Below are 19,915 nucleotides of genomic sequence, written 5' to 3' on the forward strand. Positions count from 1 at the left end.
TGAGAATGGAAACATTTTGTATGATTATAGAGAGAATCTGTATGATCCACTTTGTAGCCCATTTCGGAATTAGATATTTTTCCACCAGCATGTATTTTCTTTCATTTTCTTTGTTTTTGCCAGTTGTATAAAAGTGAAGGTTACATGTGAATGTATCTTATTTATCCTGCTAAAACATCAATATGAAATATTACATATGTTGAATCTGCTTTTAATGTGTTGTAATTAAAGTTATACATTAAAACAATAACTGCAAGAGAAAACCGTCAAACAGAATCGTTTTATTTTTCGCACTAAATTTGTGACACATTTGAGGAACAGAATTACATACACTCTCGCTTAACATTATACTGCAACTCAAAACCATCGTACGGGCAAATTCCCCAAGAAAAATCTGTGAAATTTTTCAGAAAACACATCTTTTCCCTTTACCTCCTAAGTGCCCATTTGATCTTTCAGCAGTTTAAAATTGTTGAATCAAATACAAAAATAGTACAGACTGTTGTCTAGTTCAATCTAAGCTAGACGATTACATAGAATAAATGCCTTCACAGGCAAACGAACAGAACATATCGAGAATAGCGTAATGAGATTTATGCTTGGTCGGATGCACAGAAGTGTGCCGGTAGCATCGAGTTCCTCTGTACTGTACACGGTTCTCAATCACATCAGCAGGCTCGTCCACCTTCATCACGTCCAATGTATTGTGTCCCCACCATATGAGAAAAAAAATCACAATATCATATGTCCATTTTGTTCAGCAGTTTAAATTGCTCCTATTAAGTCCAACAACTAGATTTGACAGCGTTGCGGCTTGCATTGCTGAAAAGCATTGATCTGTTCTTCAGCGTTCAAGGAAATATAAAACATTTTGACTAATAAATAACACTCTTAAGTATATGATTAACACCCTGATCATAATACAACCCGGCTTCAATCTTCAAAGGTAGCAAGCATGTACAGCATCATTTAATAGGGTGAATACAGGTAAATTGGAACACTTTCTGATCATTTGTAATAATTTTTTATAATATGATCCAAATGGCTACAATATATTAATGATGATGCTTGAGTTTAAGTGTCCTTCTTCACTAGTATTCAACCTAAATACATCATTAAATACATGTCAAATCATCAAATCCTCCATTACATAATAGGTTGTCAATTACATATGATTTCATATTTATTTTTGAGATTATTTGGAGTTTTCTACTTTATGTTAAAACTTCACTATTAAAAAAAGTAATCTTTTTTGTCATTATTTTATGGATTTAACTGCAGATATTCAAAGTCAAACTGTGAAACATGAGTTCTACTATGAACAGGGAAATAGCAAAACATGACAAATCATTTGCCTCGTGCAAACTGATTTAAATTGAAGCACTGAATAAGTAAATAAATAACAAAATGATCTAAAACACTAAGCATTCAAATCATGAAGAGAGAGAATCGATAATGATAATCCTTGTGTGATTATTAATAGAATCATAAAAGTGGTTTCAGAATGCCATGTCACCATAACACAATGCTACTCTCAGGCAGGTGACAAACACAAGGCAGCTGTGTGTCGTGAACTTCATTTTAGTCATAAAAACACTTAAATAACCTCTCCTTTTTTAAAACTCCTCCTTTTATAGACAAACAACACTGCATTGATATTTCACAGTAAAAATCAGTTCAGTTTAGTTTTGTTACATTTCGCTCACTCAATTTTTGATGCAGTGATACCTTTAGCGTCTTTTCAACACTTTCCAAAAATACAGTATCTGATGTTGTAAACAGTCACAGCTAGTTTCCAGTAGGTCCATATAAACTAAGCAGATCCATCCAAACTCTGTTTCATTTACAATATGCTTAATTTTAGTTTGTGTTTCCTATTATATTTTAGTCATTTCCACAATTTTTTTTCTTCTTCTGGGGCCCTTACGAAAGGGCTGCTATGAAGTGTTTGCTGACATTAAGAGGCACTGTCTTTAAGGGGATCCAAAAATGGTTTCCAAAGAGATCAAAACCTCCTTCTTATTGTGATCTCCTCGATAAGAAAAAAACCCAAAACAAAAATAAATAAGTGTCTCTCAGTGCTGCTCAGTGTTGGGAGTAGTATGGTGATTCACTCTCTTTCCCCATCTTCACTGCTCCCTTTAAAACAGAGGAAAAAAGATTAAATTTATATTAGCTATATGTTTAATTAACATGCAAATTATCACAGGAGTTTCTAAAGTATTTGGAAAATAAAAACAGATTTTTCTGTCGAACAAATCTGTTCAAAGACAATATCATGTGAAATATATTACATGTAAAAAAAAGTCAATAATTAAAAACTAACAATAATTTGTGCACATTTTCATTTTAGCTTGTTTTGGAGTCATGAAATTGAATTATTGGCAGAATGTTCTGGCAATCCATGTTTTCACTGTTATACATTAGGGGGTGCTTTTGTGCATCTTCTGAAATAGAACAGAATCTCTAGATGCAAAAGCAAGCGAAGAAGCAGAAACAAGCAACAGAAGCATTGTTCGCACACATGTAAGCTAACATGAGTAGTCTTTGACAAAAGCACAAAACTATATATATATTGCACGTTCAGATATTCATACATCAAAATATTCTAGGGACCCTGAAATTTTGCGAAAATTATCGAATATGGTGGTATTGGCTTGTAACTTTAAAAAAAAAATTGTTGATGGGGAAAAAGTTTATTATAAGAACTGCTTCAAACATGTGCTATCTCACCTCCTGCAGAATCCATATCTGAATCCGAGACATGTGTGATGGAGAAACGTGACACACTGGATGGAGAAACGGTAAAACGGGAGACCTGTGCCACAGGTTTATTACTGCAACTCGGTAGGCTCGGCTTTGGAGTGATGTCCTGTGGAGACCCCTTAGAAGATGTGGGAAGGGGCAACAATGGGAAATCATCTTCCCATTCAAACCCTGCACCTTAGATCAAAGACAAAGCAGGATGGTAAATAATTAATGTTAAAAAAATTATTGAAAAAAGATGGGCAAAAAAGGAGGAGAAAAGTATCTTACTCTCTTCTGAGATGTTTCCATCAGAAGAGTCATCGGAGGCATTGATCTTTTCCTGCTGGTTTTTACCCTTTGCACTCGGTTTGCTTGACTCTCCACCCAAGGGAAAACTTTGATCTGCCAGCTCTCTGGTTGGGCTTTCCTGGTGGGGTTGACATAATTTTATTATTAAACTTCAAAGAACTCAAATGTGATTCAATATATCATAGAAAACCTCTTGAAATAACTGGACAATAAATACCTGGTCAAACAGAACGACGGTGACATCATCAAAGAAAGACACCACTTTCTTTTTGTTCTCCATTTCGTCAGACAGTGAATCACTGAGCAGTGTTGGTATCTTAAGCAGACTTCTGAGTTTGTGTGCATCACTGCAGTCACTCACAATGATAGGTACGGTCAAGATCTCATCCTCGCTTTCTTCGCTCTGTTCCTGGATACTGTAAGTGCGCAGCTCCTCATCGGACTCATCGCTATCCTCAGAGTCGCCATCTTCCTCATCTGCCTCCTCTCCATCTGTGGGAGATACCCGTCCTTCTAGTGGAGGGGGAGGAGATCCAGAACGTGCGGAGCTTCTTTTGCGTCCTCCTTCTTCACAGTCCTTACTCCTGGATTCCAGTCCTTCATGTTTAGGGGAACTGTTCCTTTCTGCTGTTTCCTTCTGAGATGCTAGTTCCTCTTCAGACAAAATAATACAGCTCACATCTTTGACTACGCCCTCTTCATTCTCAACAATAAGGACCTCTGGAATATTGGTGTTTGCAACATCACCCTCAGAAGTGACTTGGTCGAGAGACAGACTATCTTCACTGCCTACTTGTTTGAAAGATTCCTCTTGCTTTACATCGGGAACAAGCAAAGCATCTGAATTAGATCCTTCAGATTCCGATGGTACAAGTTCTGCAGAAAGATCTGAATCTACACCAAGATTTTCATCATCACCAAAATGATCTTTTATGGTAGACACTTCATTATCAGGAGATGAGAGAGATACACTGCTGAGTGTGTTACAACCAGACATAACTTCATTGATCTTTGATGGAACATTTGAAGTTGCTTCAAGAGAGTGTTCAGGAGATTTTTCACTTTCCTTTGTAGATGCCAAAAGATATTCATCTTCATCTGCCTCCTTTTTCGGAGGAAGTAGCTCCTGTTTATCTATAATTTCCTCTGGTCCATCTTTCTGATCTTCGAGTTCATTGATGTCCTCTTCGCTTTCTTTATCTTTCCCGGCATCATAGTCCGAGAAGTAGGCAGAATCTCTGTATGGAGTTTTATCACTCAGCGCTTTCAGCTCTCCATCACTGCTCTCAGATGTTGTCAATGCCATTACAGTATCAACACTGTCCTCTAACTTCTCATCGTCTGCCCTTATAATCTCTTGTTCAAAGTTAGACCCAGATGTCTCATCGTCTGCCCTTATAATCTCTTGTTCAAAGTTAGACCCAGATGTCACTTTTCCCAAGGGTTGGATGAAAACCTTAGAATCTTGTAGCTCATGGGGTTCCTTTAGGACAAACTCTGGAGATTCATTGTTTTCGGTGTCATAGCCACTGTCCACTGTCTTGGGAGAGCTTGACGGATGTATAGAGGCAGGACTGAGTGTCTCGCTGGAACATGCTATAGATGGTATGTCAATGGAGTCCATGGAGTCTGGGGTACCAACCTGCTTTTGTAATGACTTGAATGTTGGGTTAATGTAGTCAACAGTTTCCACTTCAACGGTGAAGTCACCAAAAATCCCTGAGGTTACATCAGTGATGTCATCATCGCTGCAGTCATCAATCTCCACCAGACTGATACTAGAGCGTCCATGGTCCACACCACTATCCACTGTCTTGCTTAGGTCTGACTCTGGCTCTGATTTTGGTGACTCTGCTTGGGATTTCTCCAATTGTGGAGTAATGGCAATAATTTCAGTTTTGGGATCCATTAGAGATGCATCTTCATGAAAAGCCTTTTCTTGCTTCAAGTTTGTTTCTCCTACCGCAATATCCACATACTGCTGTGAGACATCAAACAGTTTGGCCCCTTCCCTTGATGACTCTATTTTGGAAACTATATGTCCAGCAGATAAAGGTGCTTGGCCTAGATGTTGGTCTTTTTTGGGCAATGTCATGGGTTTCCCTGGAATACAGTCAATCATGAAGCAGTTCCTCACATGTGTTCCTGTTAGAGGATCTACAAAATGTGAACTACTCAAAGCTTGACAACATGGCACGGGATATACTTCAGCCTCTCTGGGTTCATGGCACATATGGATATATGAGCTGCACTCGGGTGAAGGGTTTGAAGGTACATGTCTTCCATGCACCAGGCAAGTGTTGCTTTTGACTGCTGCCTCCAAGTAGTCAACAGGTTTGGCCATATGGTACGGCAGGGTCTGCTCTTCTGTCCATGCATCTTCAACATCAGTCATCGGCATAGTGTAGTGGAAATCTGTATACGAATCTTGGATACAAGACCCCTGCCTTTGATGCAAGGTCCTTGTGTTTGTATTTGCTGGATTGCTGGTGGACCAGCTTCTTGCTCGCCTTTCCACAAAGATGTCTTCCTCTTCCTCAGATTCGCTGTCATCTCGTCCTACAAATATAGCACCACCTGACGCCATGTCAATACAAACTGAGTGACTACCCGGCATAGTCTTCCTCAAAGAGCCCATCATATCATAATATCCTCCCGTAACGTTCTTTCCTATAATGGAGCCTTGAATGTTCTCCAAGTAAGGATCAGCATAGCCTTGTGGAGGACTTCCAAGAGATGGTGAGACACCTAAAGGCTCCTCCAGTTCCCCAAGTGCCTGTCTTAAGCTTCGAGACCCCCAGCTCTCTTGTGGAAGCTCTATTGGGTCTCGTATCAGGTAGCGGTCCATGATCTTAGGAGGAGATGGTTCATAGTAGTAACCTCCATCTCTGTCTTTGTATGAGACATAGTGACCAGACTCCCATGCTCTAAGAGGGCTACCATGGCCCAAAAGAGGCTCCATAGTTAGAGACATAGAAGGACTGGTGTCGGAATCGTAGGCACTGCTTTTGTGGATATCCGCTGACCAATAAATGTCTGGTTTAGCTTCAGGGGGACAGTTCATACACTCTCTAGAGTCTCCACTACCTGTTAGAAAGCTTCCATTGCTGCCCCCAAACTCTGGGCTGTAAGCACACAGGGTGAAGTTCATATCAATATTGCTTTGTACTGGCTCCTCAATGCGAATGTAGTACTCATTATTCACTGATGGACTGTGAGCACTCAGGACTGGTACCACACATGGGGTGTGTATTTGTTTGGACTCATAATATGAAGGAGAAACCCCTAGGGTGAGTCCTTCAACAGCACAGCCCCCCACTATTCCACCTGGAGGGTAGAAGACCTCCTGACAATGGGGATTGCCTTGACCCAAAGTGCCTGATGTGGATGAAGAACGGTAGTGTTGTTCAGCCCGTGCCTGCTCCCACTTGTACTCAAAGTTGAGGCCATGGCTGGTTTCAGTAACTGTTAAGATGTCATCTCCAGATTCTGAATGGTAGCCATCTCCAGTGGGGAACTGTTCCAGTAGGGGGAATGAGGAAGTGGTGGATGACATGGGCATGTCGATTGCAAGTGCACCTGCTCCATGGACATTAGCATGGCTTGTGTTTGGTCTCATTGAGTTCCAGCGTCTCTCAAAGTCTTCCTCTGCCTCACTGGCTCCTTTGGCGCATAGGTAACTAAGCAGCAGATTAACTTCTTCTGCATTGGGCCTCTGATCAGGCTGAAGCCAACAGAACTGCATTACTTCATACCTGGTGATACAGAAACACAAATATACACTTTTAGGGCAAATGTTACAAAAAGTCACTTCAAAAGTGACTTAATTAGCTTGATATATTTTTCAGTAGAAATAAATCTAAACATCCTTAAAACAAGATGCATTTATTGGAGAAGTAACACTGAATATAATGTTAAGAGTTTTTTATAGATTACATTTTATAGATTGAGATTAATCTTTAAACAATACAATATCTTAATATCTAATGCAGTGTTGGACCTCGAGTAAATTTATTTTGTTTCAAGGGTTTTTAGAAATTTTAACTGGAAATTTACACAAAAATACAGCTACATTGTGTTATGGCCAAACTATCTAAACAACAAAATTAAAGGCAAGGACTTGAAAAGAGTAGGGAGAAAATTGAAAGGATCTAGCGGAATGAAAATTCAAGGCTCTAACTCTAGCTAATGGTTAATAAAAAGAGTAAGAAGAGCAATATAAAGTTTATTAGACACCCACCAGCGGTCAGAAAGAGGGTACTTAAGAAGTGGCTTGGACAGCTTCAGTTTCTGGTCCTTTACAGCATAGCTGAGAACCTGTCGGTCTGAATAATGGCGGTACGGCTGATTTCCCAACTCAAACAGCTCCCAGATTGTTACACCGAGTGACCTTATGTACAGAGAGAAACAAAGTATTTTGGTAACTAACAGCAATTAATGCATCAATCAATAATGACTTGATATCTATAATAAAGTTTATTTATTTAGGAGGCGGTGTGTTCTTCCTAAAACTGCTAAATAAAGGCCTAAATTCAACACTAGATTTATGTTCTACAGATGCAAGAATTTGCTCTTTGCTGTAGCCTCTTTTGAAGGTACTGACCAGATGTTGCTTTCCTTGGTTTGGTCCACCACCAGTAAGTTACCATGAACCTCATCAACCAGTTCAGGGGCAATCCAGCGTAAGGGAATCCAGGTCTGGTCTGATGTCACAAAGTAGTCATCCTGGGGATGAAAAGACATGAAATACAAGTTAAAGAAATACACTAACCACATTTTGAATAAAAAGCACAAAAAACTAGTAAATGAATGTAATATATAATTCAGGTTTGTATTACTATTCATAATTGGATATTTTGTAGATATATTTTAGTAGATACAAATGTATAGATTTAAGTGTACACACCTTGTACTTGTTGTGTGCTAGTCCATAGTCTCCAATCTTAACTTTTATGTCTGATGTTAGCAGGCAGTTTCTTAAAGCCAGATCACTGCAGAAAACCAGAGCACCAAAAATAAATAAATAAATGAGAAGCACCTTCTGAAAATAGGACATGGCCTAAATTATTTCATATTGCTAGCTCAAACATAACTGGATGTCATTTACAAAACCGCAAGCCTGCATAAAATTAACATGACAGATGCAATTCCAGAAAAAGCCACCATATTACTGCATTGTGGTGTTACTTTCCAAAAATAATTCTTCAGGAACCTGTTCAAAGCATCTTGGCAAGTACATGTTGAAGTTGCTTGTAGATGTGTGGTGACCCCCAGCAACAAAATCACTGATGCTGGAGTGGAGTAAAAACACTCAGGCAGCATCAGGAGATTGTTGCAGGGAGAAACCATGAGACAGGAAGCAGGTAATGCAGATATTCATACTCATTAGCTTCATACTCGTTCTGAGAATGTTTTGAGAATTTGGTTCTAAAGAATTAAAATTCTCTAAACATAGATTTGTGCACTAAAATAGAAGTAAACAATAGAAGTGTTGAAGTAAATAAATTGCTGGCTGACCTATGGGTGAAGTTGTTTTTGTGAAGGTGATGCAGGCCTGAAGTGATCTCACACGCCATCCTCTGAAGTAGTAAGGGGTCAGGGGTCATGGAATCTGTTGCCCAGCAGCTGCGCAGGTAACCTTTAACATCACCCTGTTGACACGGAACACATAAAACACATGCTAAAACACAAAGGTAAGACGTAAATTCAAATCAGTATGCATAAACATCAATAGAATGTGCTGTCAGCCTGATTTTCCTCAGCTAACCATTGGGGGGGGGATATATATCAAGACATCATGAGGGCAGCTGTTTGATGTTGCCGCTAAGGACAGTTCTGTTTAAAGAAACATGCTGTTGCATATTTGACCTAAATAGGCAATAACAGGAGAAGAATGATATGAAATATAGAAACACACTATCATGTTGTGACTCTTGCATTTCCACCTTATTTTTCAATGTTGAAGTAAACTTTTTTATTATGAATGTGTGAGACTTCTGGTTCATGTGCTGCTATAGGTAAATAACCAGAAGAATAAAAAAGTGCAATTAAGGGTAAAAATATCTTTGAAACAAACCACTTTTTTTCTTATTAGGATGATTTAAAATAATATGATAACAAATACCAATTTGCAACATCAAGCAGCAAAATTGACTGTTTTTATATAGCAGAAATTTGCTAAAATATATGCTTTCTGGCCAAATTCTCCATCATATTCTGGTGTCTAGATATGGTATCCTTCAATGAAAATCTATGGGGATTTTTTTTTACCTAAAAACTTTGCGACTTTAAAAGTAATAGCACATACTGTAAATAATAGCACGTATTCTCTTAAGATATAAAGTAAAAAATAAAAATAAAATAAAATAATGGACTAACCAGTGGGCAGAACTCCATGACCACTAAGTAGGGTGTGACCTCTGTGCACTGAGCGAGGCATTGCACTAGAGCCGGATGTTGGAGAGACCTGCAGAAACAGTTTCAGCCCACTTATCACTACAATATCCCACAATCATACTATACATTCATATTACAGAGATAGTTCACCCAAAAAGTCATATTCTGTCATCATTTATTCACCCTAATATTGTTCCAAACCTATATGAATTTCTTTCTGCTGTAGAACCCAAAAGAATATGTTCTGATTTTTTTTTTTTTGGTACATAAAATAAATGTCAATGACCTCGGTGTTGTTTTTGACCCCTTTCACTTTCATTTTCATTTTATTTTTCAATGTATGTTTTTCAACCTTCTTCAAAATACCTTCTTTTGTGTTTTACAGAAGAAAGACAATTATGGCACCGAAACAAAAGACAAAGAAAAAGAACTCCAAACACAAGGTGAGACACAATAATCACCGTTTATATAAGGATAGATCAGGTGATTTGTTGTTTGGACCTCTAATTATATATATATTTATTTATATAATTGGACCTCTAATTCTACTTTATTATCAATTTTAATGTCTAGTTACTTTTCACCCAGCATGTAAATAACATATCTAATTATATGTAGGGTTCTTTATACATGCTTATAAGGCCCCGGGCGAACATGATTATTGCGTACGTGTGGAATAAGTTGTTCTTGAATTTTTTCGTACATTTAGAATAAATTTTAGTATGAAAGTTTTTGAGGAATCATGATTTATTCGTGAAAACGTCCGTACGCACATTTCACGCAAAATTTGAGCGTGCGCATGTTTAGTGAGTGAGACCCATTATTTTTTTTGCAACAACCTGAGGGTGAGTAAATGATGAGAAAACATTTATTTTTGAGTGAACTATGCATTTAATGTCTTACAGTACATTAATTAATTTGTTTATTACAAATTACTAATTTTAGCAGACATTTTAGCTTAAGTAACAGTATGTTTCTCATATAGTCCCCCTAGGAGGAGTTTAAACCTATGCCTTTTCAAACCTTATTTATTCTTGCAAAAGAGATTAAATAAAATACATAAATGAAATAATGCATTGTTTGTTTACCGGTATGGCCGAGCCTCTTCCAGAAAGTGCATCTGGTCCTGCACGCTGGCACTAGCCTTTAGTTCCCTCACCACCACCTGGGTACTGCTGAGACCAGAGTGAACCTCCCCCAACAATACCTGTGAACCGACACATCCCACCGACACACATATACACAAACACACAAGGGAAAGACAACAGAAACACACATACAGGTATGAACAGAGGGAAAATGGACAACACACACGTTATCGACAGGGTGACACAGATAGACACGAAACAGATGTGCACATAAAGGAAATGGGTACACAGGAAGGAAGGAAATGGAAGACAGACATTCCACACAAACAAAGCCAAAAAGTTTAAATCAAGTCCAGGAATCATGCGAAAAGAAAGGAAATGCAGAAAGACGAAACAACACAAAACCAGATGAGACATCAATAAACATGCAGCCACAGAGACGCAGACATACAGATGGACATACCCATTCAATGGAAAGTTGGGGTAGTGTGTGTGTTGATGTATGTGTGTTACACAAAGACAAAGAAGTAGAGAGAAAGAGAGAAAGAATGAGAATGAATGAGGCACAGTTATTCCCATGAAATACTAAAGAGCTTCCGGAATTCACTCTAAAACACAGAAATATCATCAAATTCTCACAGGCAACAGTCAAGACACAAGTCCAACATCAAAGCTTGAGTATTACTGAGGTAAAACAGCGTGGAAGATATTTTCACATCCTTGGGACTAAACTACAGAGCTAAATCTTTGATCCGTAGCAGAACACACTTAGAGCGTTCATGTCTGTGAGGTGCACAAGCATACAAAACAAATAAACGATAAACCAACTACACTTACCTTGCCAAACCAGCCATGTCCAATCTCCTTTATATAAAGCAAACTGTGGCGGCCAAGATCTGTGGATCTTAGGAGCTGGACTAAAAGATGTTTATCAGGAAATAAAAAGACAGAGATAGAACAAGACATGAATTAGTAACTGGACCAATGGAACAATGTAAAATTTGGAATTCAATATCTAATGAAATCAAGAAAGCTTTAGAATTGTAATCAAGAAAAATGACATAACATGAATAAATAGCTCTGTTGTACAGATGTTCTTTGCTTCTTTTGAAGCACAAGATGCTTTTGGGATCATTCTCAAATTTAAGAGCTACTGTCATCATCATTCCAATTAATTTTAAATAAAAAATGAGAAAAATGAAATTAGAAAAATGCACAACAGCAGCATTTTCACTTGTACTCTCAAAATTTTGGTCCCCTATTTAATACAAGAAAAATACTGATACAAATTAAATTTAAATTAATTTGATTAAATAAAAATAAAAAATCAACCTACAAAAAAAAAAAATTTATATATATGAATAATGTTGACAACTGTTCCAACACACCCGTAGTGCACAATTGAGTATTGCAAGTGCATTAAGTGAAGTTTCATCAAGATTTTCCTCCAACAAGACAATCATCCTCCAAATATCCTCTCCAAAAAGCAGTGAGCGATCGTCTGTGCAAGAGCGATGTTAAACGGCACAAAACCAATTTCAAGAGACTGTCTGAAGAGTTCAAAATCTTCCCGTAAACTTTCAGACTGCTTGAAAGGCATATTTTCTGAAAAACAGAAGAGTGCCACAGTAGGGACGGATTTGACCAGTAATTTTCTGTACCATTCAACCTCTCGTCTGACAGATCCTTGCATATCTCTATCATCTCAAAAAGCCATAACAGTCCCTTTCTCTCTTTCTCTCATCTCATCGTGCCCACAAACAGACAGTTTATTGTCAGTGTGTACGACATACTGTCTCACTCTCTGTCTCCTTTTTATGCAGCAGCCATATTTTACGCCCATGTGGTGTTGTAGAGGCTGCTCATTCTGCCTGCCCCCTCTCAGAGAGCCCTCGCTGGGAAGAATCGGGGTCTTTGTCATGCCGGCGGTGCTGCTTGGTACCACTGAGAGGATGGAAACACTAATGCTATTATTCCTAAGGTTTCTAGCTCAAGACTGGGAAAGCAAATGGCCGGTAAGCAAATCGTAAATGTTTGATGTGGGTGCGGGAAAGGAACGAACAAATCAGAAAAAATACTATATTACAGTGAGAATATGAAGAGACTGAAGTTATTGCTACAAACTGCCTGGGTTTCAACTGTGTGAAATTCAATTAGGAATTAAATCAATGTTTATATCAAACATTAGCAGCACAAAGCCAAATACAAAGAACAATTTCAAATATTATACCAGTGTTGTTATTGTTAAGTCAAAGCAAAACTATTAAAAATAAACTGAAATAAAATAAAATATCAATATTAGATGAAAAACACCCAAAAATGAAAATTCTTTACAAAAAAAAAAGTTGAATAAAGTTGTTTTTTTTTCTTTGCGCAGAAAAAGTATTTAAATGAAGGTTTACTATTTTAACGATGTCCTAGCTACCTTTCTGGGCCTTGAATATTTCAGTTGCGTCACTGTCTATGCAGGGTCAGAAAGCTTTCGTATTTCATTAAACATTTCTTAATTTTGTGTTCCAAAGTTGAACAAATGTCTTATGGGTTTAAAACTATTTTTAAAATTGTTTTAAGTAATATTTATAATAAATAATATTTAAAAAAATGACTAAAACTTAAAATTACAATTGAAAATGTTGAAAAAGCTCATTTAAAATATTAATAAATAATATAACAGGATTGTAAAATAACACTGTATTAAACTAAATCAATACTTGACAATTCTCCAGTATTCAGCTAGAACATCCAGTTTGAGCTGTGTTTTGGAACTTTGTTTTAGCTTGTCATACTAGTTTATGGTATTCAGGCAGTTTTTTGAACATGGTCTGACTAATTAAGGCCAGTTAATTACCAGGAGCACGTTCAGGTTCACACCGGTGCCCAACGTTTTGCTACGGTTTCCAGGTTGAACGACATGTTTCCAGGAAACGGTGTGCGACGGGGTTTGAGATACGTTTTCTCTTGTTTGGTGGGTGTGTCAAAAAGTCAGCCCAATCAGCAGCAACGTGTATATAAACCACACGGTATTAAAGAGACAGATCGCACAATGGGTCCAAGTGAAGTCATTTAATATGTGTCCGCTGCAGCTCGGTATGCGCAACAATTGAAGATATTAGAAGACATGTTTGTCGTAAGAGTTTTATAGTAACATAGCATATCAACGTGATGATGATGAATTTGTAAGTAAATGTAATCAACATCAAAATAAATTCACAAGAACAAGTATATTGTTTGCACATGTTTATTTAAATTAAAGGCAAAATAACTGAAATAATAAGAGCACAAGTACAGATCTGGAACTTCTTTAAGTCTGTCTAAATATCATGTAGTAATTGCAATGTCTTCTGGTCCATATCCTTTCCTCAGGAAGGTGTGCTAGACACTAATTAATGTAACATAAAAATACTATACATATTTATATATTTTGCTATTGTATTGTGGAGTGACACTTTCATAAACTTTTCTATGCTCCTCTGATTATATAATGGTAAATATTACAATATCATGGCACAACAGCGGTGATCAGCAATAATGATAAGCCTAATACTCACAATCAAAATAATAAGGTCATATAGATCATAACACAGTCTCGGAGGTAAGAAGTGGATTATCCTTCACCTGAAATTTCTTTTCATCCTGAAATGCGAGGCAAATGTTTGATCACAGTAATTAGGAACCACAGTTTCCACAAATCCCTTCACTCCATTGCAATGTTCTCTTTTATTCTGGACGGCAAGGGCAGTGACTGTAACATTGAGAGCATTTTGCAGTATTAAACATGTATTTATACCGATTTCATTCATCACTCTTGCGTCATCAGAACAGGGTGTTCAACGCACCACCGTTTCCGTTTAATAAACGTTTTGCCCCGTTTTTTCGGGGCTGAACGCAGCCCAGTTTAGGTCAGCTAGAAATTTGCTACAATGTTCCAAAACACAGCTAACAGCACAAACTGAATGCTTCAGCAGGTTAGCATTAGCTTGGTTGAAAAACATGAACTATTGGAATATGTTTCTTGTTTACAGCTGAAAGACCCAAAAAAGTGAACTGTTGCAATTAATTTTTCTTATAAAGCCATGACACACCAAAGCATTGCTGTTACGTCAACCAAGTTCAAGACTTATTTGATTATATGCATTATACAGTACACACAAAACGATAATTTAGGAGACTTCCACATTAAATGCACCTGTCACTAAAACTTCAGTATACACGCAGCCAAATATGAACAAAACAGCCCTAAACAGAAAAACAATGAGGTCTGCCAACAGCATGACAGCAACGTGCAAACAAAAATCCCACCACGTATCAGAATTTGCTCATTGTGTATTTGAATACATGATTGACTACTTGGCTTGCTCATTACCGCGGTGTTGGTCAGTGACAGTGACACGCTGGCCAGATGGCTTCTGGGAATGCATTCGCTGGAGAGAAATCATTCCACTCTAACCAAATATGAATTATCATACATTAATGAGCACATTGAAATGTGTTTACTGCTGCTGTGCACGTCTTGCTTTTTTGTCCCTTTCCCAGCAATGCAAATGAGTTTGAATAATATTTTAGTGATGTAGCTTAATGAAGTGAGTGTGATAAAGAGGGTGTGTGCAAGTTACATTTGAAATGATGTGATGTTCAGAGTATTGGCTTGCTTAGATGTAGATCTGTGTGTGTGTGTGTGTGTGTGAGGGTGTGTTTATGAGCACAGCTGTGTTGGGGTGGACACTGCACACAAAAGTGCAATACATAAACTCTTTGGCTGAAACATCTCAAATCGGATGATAAACACTACAATTAGCTTCTTCATTTGTCTAACTGACATCCCAGGAGAAGAAAGACACGTCTGATTACAGACAGATGCTATCTGTGTCACGGTGACTGAGACCTGCACTTCCTGGCAGGAGGTTTATATATCTTACCTCAACCTCATCCTTGAGGAGTGACATCATTCCAGCCACTCCTAAAAACCAGGGCCGTTTTTGAAATTCTTATTGCAGACTATACCATAAGGGAAACCATAGTGTGATTTTTACTTTGATGAATTAGTATTATTATCTGTCAGGTGGCAAAATGCTGCATCTATTATCCACTTATCGCGTTAATGAAATGTCAGAGCGTAAGAGTTGTGTGAGCTGAATCTACTGTAGAAAACCACAACCTCTTAACCTCTTGACCTCTGCTAATCGCACCACATTAAGGCCTGCCAGGCTATAATAAAGTGAGTTGTTGTGGGGAAGAGAGAGACAGAGAGTATCCACGGATCGGACTGTACACATCGTCTCCCAGATTCCTCAGATTCCAGGGCACATTTATGTAGGCTGGCTTAGGCGGCATTATGCAACAGGCAGATGTTGTGCGGCTCGAGATGGAATAAGAGAGAGAAAACCGGAAAACAAAGACAAAAAAACCCCCAAAATGTTCGAGTGAAAAATTGTTTGGATTTCTAGACAATTTGCTAGTGGGGTAAGAAAAATAAACTTAATTATCAATTAAATCAATTAAACTTAATTGAAATATTCTGTGTAAACAAGTCTTAATCTTTAAGGATGTTTGTACTGAAAAACAAGGGAATTTGCACCAGTGAAGCGCACGCAAATCACAGAAACTAAAAAAAAAAAGAGAAGAAAAGGCTGTTTCTTTTCAACATGTTTGTTCCCACCAGCTTTGTGGTCTCAGGGCAACCCATAGATTGCAGTCCAGAGAGACAAAGAAAGAGAATGGTTGAAGGCAATATGAAGAGCCAAAGCTCCCATTATTCTTCCATGTCTATCAGAGTTGTGCGCTATTTGAAATGAGAATGCTTTTTAAAGGGGACCTATTGTTTGAACACAGTTGTGTGGCCGCAGTGTGTGAAAACAACCAGCCTATAATGGTAGAAATCCACCCACTCATTTTTTTATAATCTAAAAAAATCATAAACAGTCTCACAGAACGAGCTGTTTCAGATTCTCCCTCTGTTCACGTCACCAAGGGGAAAAAGTCCCACCCATTTGTGATGCTGCCCTATAGACACAGCCCTGAGTGAGAAGCTGTGGTCTGCCTCCGCCATTACTGATAACTTGCTGTAGCTGCTGGCAGGGATGTACTGGCCATCGGGAGTACCAGGACATTCCCGGTGGGCCGGTCGAATAGTGGGCCGATCGCGGAAGCGAGGGACCTCCCCCATATTAGGACTGATTTTTTTTTTTTTTTTTTTACAGTCTATGCTGCAAAGTCATTTTAGCGTAAATTTTCAAATTACAGCTCATGCGAAACTGAAAAAAGTAAATACTCCAAAACTGTGAAGCGCACTACGCAATGCATCCAGCAGCGCTTCAAAGCAGAGCGGATCAGCCACCCGCACAGCGCTGAAGAACGTTCCGAATGTAAAATGATAAACGGCACAAGACGCTTGATCCATTCAGATGTGACACAAAATGATTATACAGTCGTGTGATATGAGAACATTAAAGGTTCTGTAGTGATGCTGGCTGGAATACAGTAGAAATCAAGTGTAACCAAAGTGGTTTGATAATATTCTACAAATTATCATTTTTTGTGTTCCACAGAAGTAAGTCATTCATGTTTGGAACAGCATGAGAGTGAGGAAATGATGACAGAATTTAATAGCAGTACATTTTCTGCATTTTATCTCAAAATAATTGCTTTACTGTCAAGTTCCTTTCTATGTGATAAAAATGCATTATTAAGTTCATTATTAAGAATTCAGTAATATCTATCATTATTTGTTTCTGTCCTGTTTTATTTATTCATTTATTTACTCCAATTTAAGGCCCTATAACCCAGTAAATCATTCACAAGGATCTCGTGGGCTGGATGGACCAGATTTGTCCAGGGCCGAATTTTAACCCCAGTCCAGCCCTGGCTGCTGGAGATATACAATGTCAGCGCCAAAGAGGCATTTCAAATGTTGTGTTTTGGGATGCACTAACGAACAAAGGAGTCTCCATAGACTCCCTCCATCTGAGCCGCTGAGGACACTGTGGTTAAGTTTCATTGTCTAAGGAAATGTCCCGGAAAAAATCGGTAAACTCCCCAATACGTGTAGGGATCAATACTAACGCTTCGCGCACGAAAGTCAGCTCCAGACAAAGTATCACGCGTTTGTTTTCCAAATGGCCCTTCTGAAAGAGCTTCTTGGCATGCTGCTAAAGCTACCATTGTATCTGTCTGTTTTCACTGGTGCTATCTTCATGAATGATCGTGAATAGGAATGTGGTAGTTAAAAGTTGCATGTGAAAGCAGAGTCGATCGCTTGAATTTATTGAGCTCAGAATCACGAGTGGGTCTTATAGTGAAGTGACATACGGCCAAGTATGGTGACCCATACTGAGAATTATAAAGTTTGTGATAGCATGCCATGCACCATGAGACCAGCTATGTTGTTATTTTTATCCTGCTGTGCTCCCTGTCTGTGTAATTCATAAACGCACATTTATTATGCATAGTATAATCAGATGACTGACTTTGAAACCGAGTATGTTTTCTGTAAAGGTAACAGGCTTGTACTAATCGTGGAATGTTTATTTGCAAAGGCTAGCACTGCTAATGCCGAGCTTGAGCTCTGGAAGCTCCGCCCTCTTCTCCGGGAGCACCAGCTCATTTGCATTAAAGCAACATACTCAAATGCAGAGCGTTTTAGCTCATACCCCAAAAGTGGCAATTTTATCAAGCTATAAAAAATTATCTGTGGGGTATTTTGAGCTAAAACTTCACATAAACACTCTGGGGATATCAGAGACTTATTTGCATCTTGTAAAAAGGAGCATAATAGGTCCCCTTTAAATTCTAATTCAGTTGTTGAATTTGAATCGAGGTAGAAAACAAGATTGCAATTAGAATTTTAATGTGAGACAGCTAAACTGAAAGGTTTATGGAAGCCTGTTTCCGCCACTGAATAAAAAAATAAAAAAGGTATTTGCGACTTTTTATCTTGCAATTCTGATTTTTTTTTTACATTACATTTTTTTATTCCGTGGTGGAAATGGGCTTCCATAAAATGGAACTCAAAGACTGAAGATTCATAAAACTAAAATTTTTAATTAGAAAAGCAAATTTAAAAAGCCTTTTAGTTTGAAGGTCTGTTTTACAGAGACAGACTGACTTATAACTGAAGTAATGGTTGAAAATTCAGCTTTGCCATCACATGAATAAATAGCATTTTAATTAATTGTAATAATATTTCATAATTTACTTTCTTTTATATCAAATTTATTCAGCCTTGGTGAATATTTTTTAAGTGAATTTGTTTTTTAAATCTCACCAACCACAAACTTAGGTAGTGGTAGTAAAAATACTGTATGTTTGAAAAGTAACCAATAGAAATTTGTGCTTAGTTTGCATATTTCCTCATATTTATTCAATAAAATAAAAAAAAAATAAAAAAATCCTCATCTCATCATTCCCATTCAAATTCCAATTCAGCTTCCTGCAGGGTGTGGCCAATTCAATTAAAATTCACACTCATAAATTGAAGTTTGCATTGTTTAATTGTGAATTTTGCACAACACTGATAGCCATCAGCATGGAGCAGATGGCCTGGGCTCTGAAGGTCCAGAGCAAGGCAGGGTTGTGGGAGAGTATCCGCCCCAGGAGGGAAGAGTGGAGGCAGCAGCAGGGCGTTGGTCTCTTCTGGATTTTACACTGCAGATCTTGTGGGTTGGAAGCGGGACCGAACACATTAACAATATCCTCTGGAAAAAAAAGTCAGTCCAGAGAATGTGAAACTCGTATGGGAGTTGCATAAGCGGGGTCAGAGCGGATTCAGGACTGGGAGGAAATCAGCCTTTCTTAAGTGCTATCACATCTGGTCCAGATCAAATAACAATTTCCACAGATGCGGTGTGACAATGACCCACCTGATCGGCCAGGTTGCTTGGCGACGGGCAGCGAGACCTCGGTGAGAGGCAGGATGTAGACGTCAGGACCGGTGTGAGATGCAGGCAATGCTGGCGTGGACATGTCCGCTGGATATTCCTCTCCCTCTGCATTCTCAAATTCCTATGGTAGCAATGAAAAACACAGAGGTCAGAGGTTACAGATGCAATGAATGGCTGAATGAAGAAATGTCCACCCAGCAAACAAACATGTTTTAATAACATTTTGCTAACATTCACATAAAGTTATGAAAATGTTATCTCTGTATTAAGAACATTTCTTCTTGGTTATATGAATGTTAGATTAACATTATATCATTTTGAAAATGTTTTAAATGTTAGCTGATCCTTCTAATAATTAAAGGACTTTCTGAGAATAATGAACACAAATAATTTCTCCCTAGATTTAGTTCATCAGTTACATATAGCATTCCATAAATTTGGTTCTAAGGAGATTTTCCATTAATATTATAAGAACATTACATTGATTTTCTGTGAATA

The 19,915-nt window shown here is 38.1% G+C and overlaps 1 protein-coding gene across 2 annotated transcripts in view; it reads right to left on the reverse strand.

Moving 5' to 3' along the window:
- Positions 1–261: 261 nt before the first annotated feature.
- Positions 262–19,915, reverse strand: part of LOC306857591 (serine/threonine-protein kinase LMTK1-like) — a 59,339-nt gene continuing 39,685 nt past the window's right edge. For both annotated transcript variants that reach the window (XM_079397609.1, XM_079397608.1), the window contains 12 exons: positions 19,397–19,538; positions 11,379–11,458; positions 10,542–10,660; positions 9,436–9,523; positions 8,575–8,708; positions 7,964–8,048; positions 7,661–7,782; positions 7,298–7,447; positions 3,275–6,812; positions 3,037–3,175; positions 2,734–2,943; positions 262–2,139 (listed from right to left, as the gene is read on the reverse strand). In XM_079397609.1, coding sequence (XP_079253735.1) covers positions 2,111–2,139; positions 2,734–2,943; positions 3,037–3,175; positions 3,275–6,812; positions 7,298–7,447; positions 7,661–7,782; positions 7,964–8,048; positions 8,575–8,708; positions 9,436–9,523; positions 10,542–10,660; positions 11,379–11,458; positions 19,397–19,538 — 4,836 coding nt within the window. In that variant the 3' untranslated portion in view covers positions 262–2,110. The remainder of the gene's footprint in view (positions 2,140–2,733; positions 2,944–3,036; positions 3,176–3,274; positions 6,813–7,297; positions 7,448–7,660; positions 7,783–7,963; positions 8,049–8,574; positions 8,709–9,435; positions 9,524–10,541; positions 10,661–11,378; positions 11,459–19,396; positions 19,539–19,915) is intronic.

The sequence above is a fragment of the Barbus barbus genome (genome assembly GCF_936440315.1).
Source record: "Barbus barbus genome assembly, chromosome: 38".
NCBI classification, from domain to species: domain Eukaryota; kingdom Metazoa; phylum Chordata; class Actinopteri; order Cypriniformes; family Cyprinidae; genus Barbus; species Barbus barbus.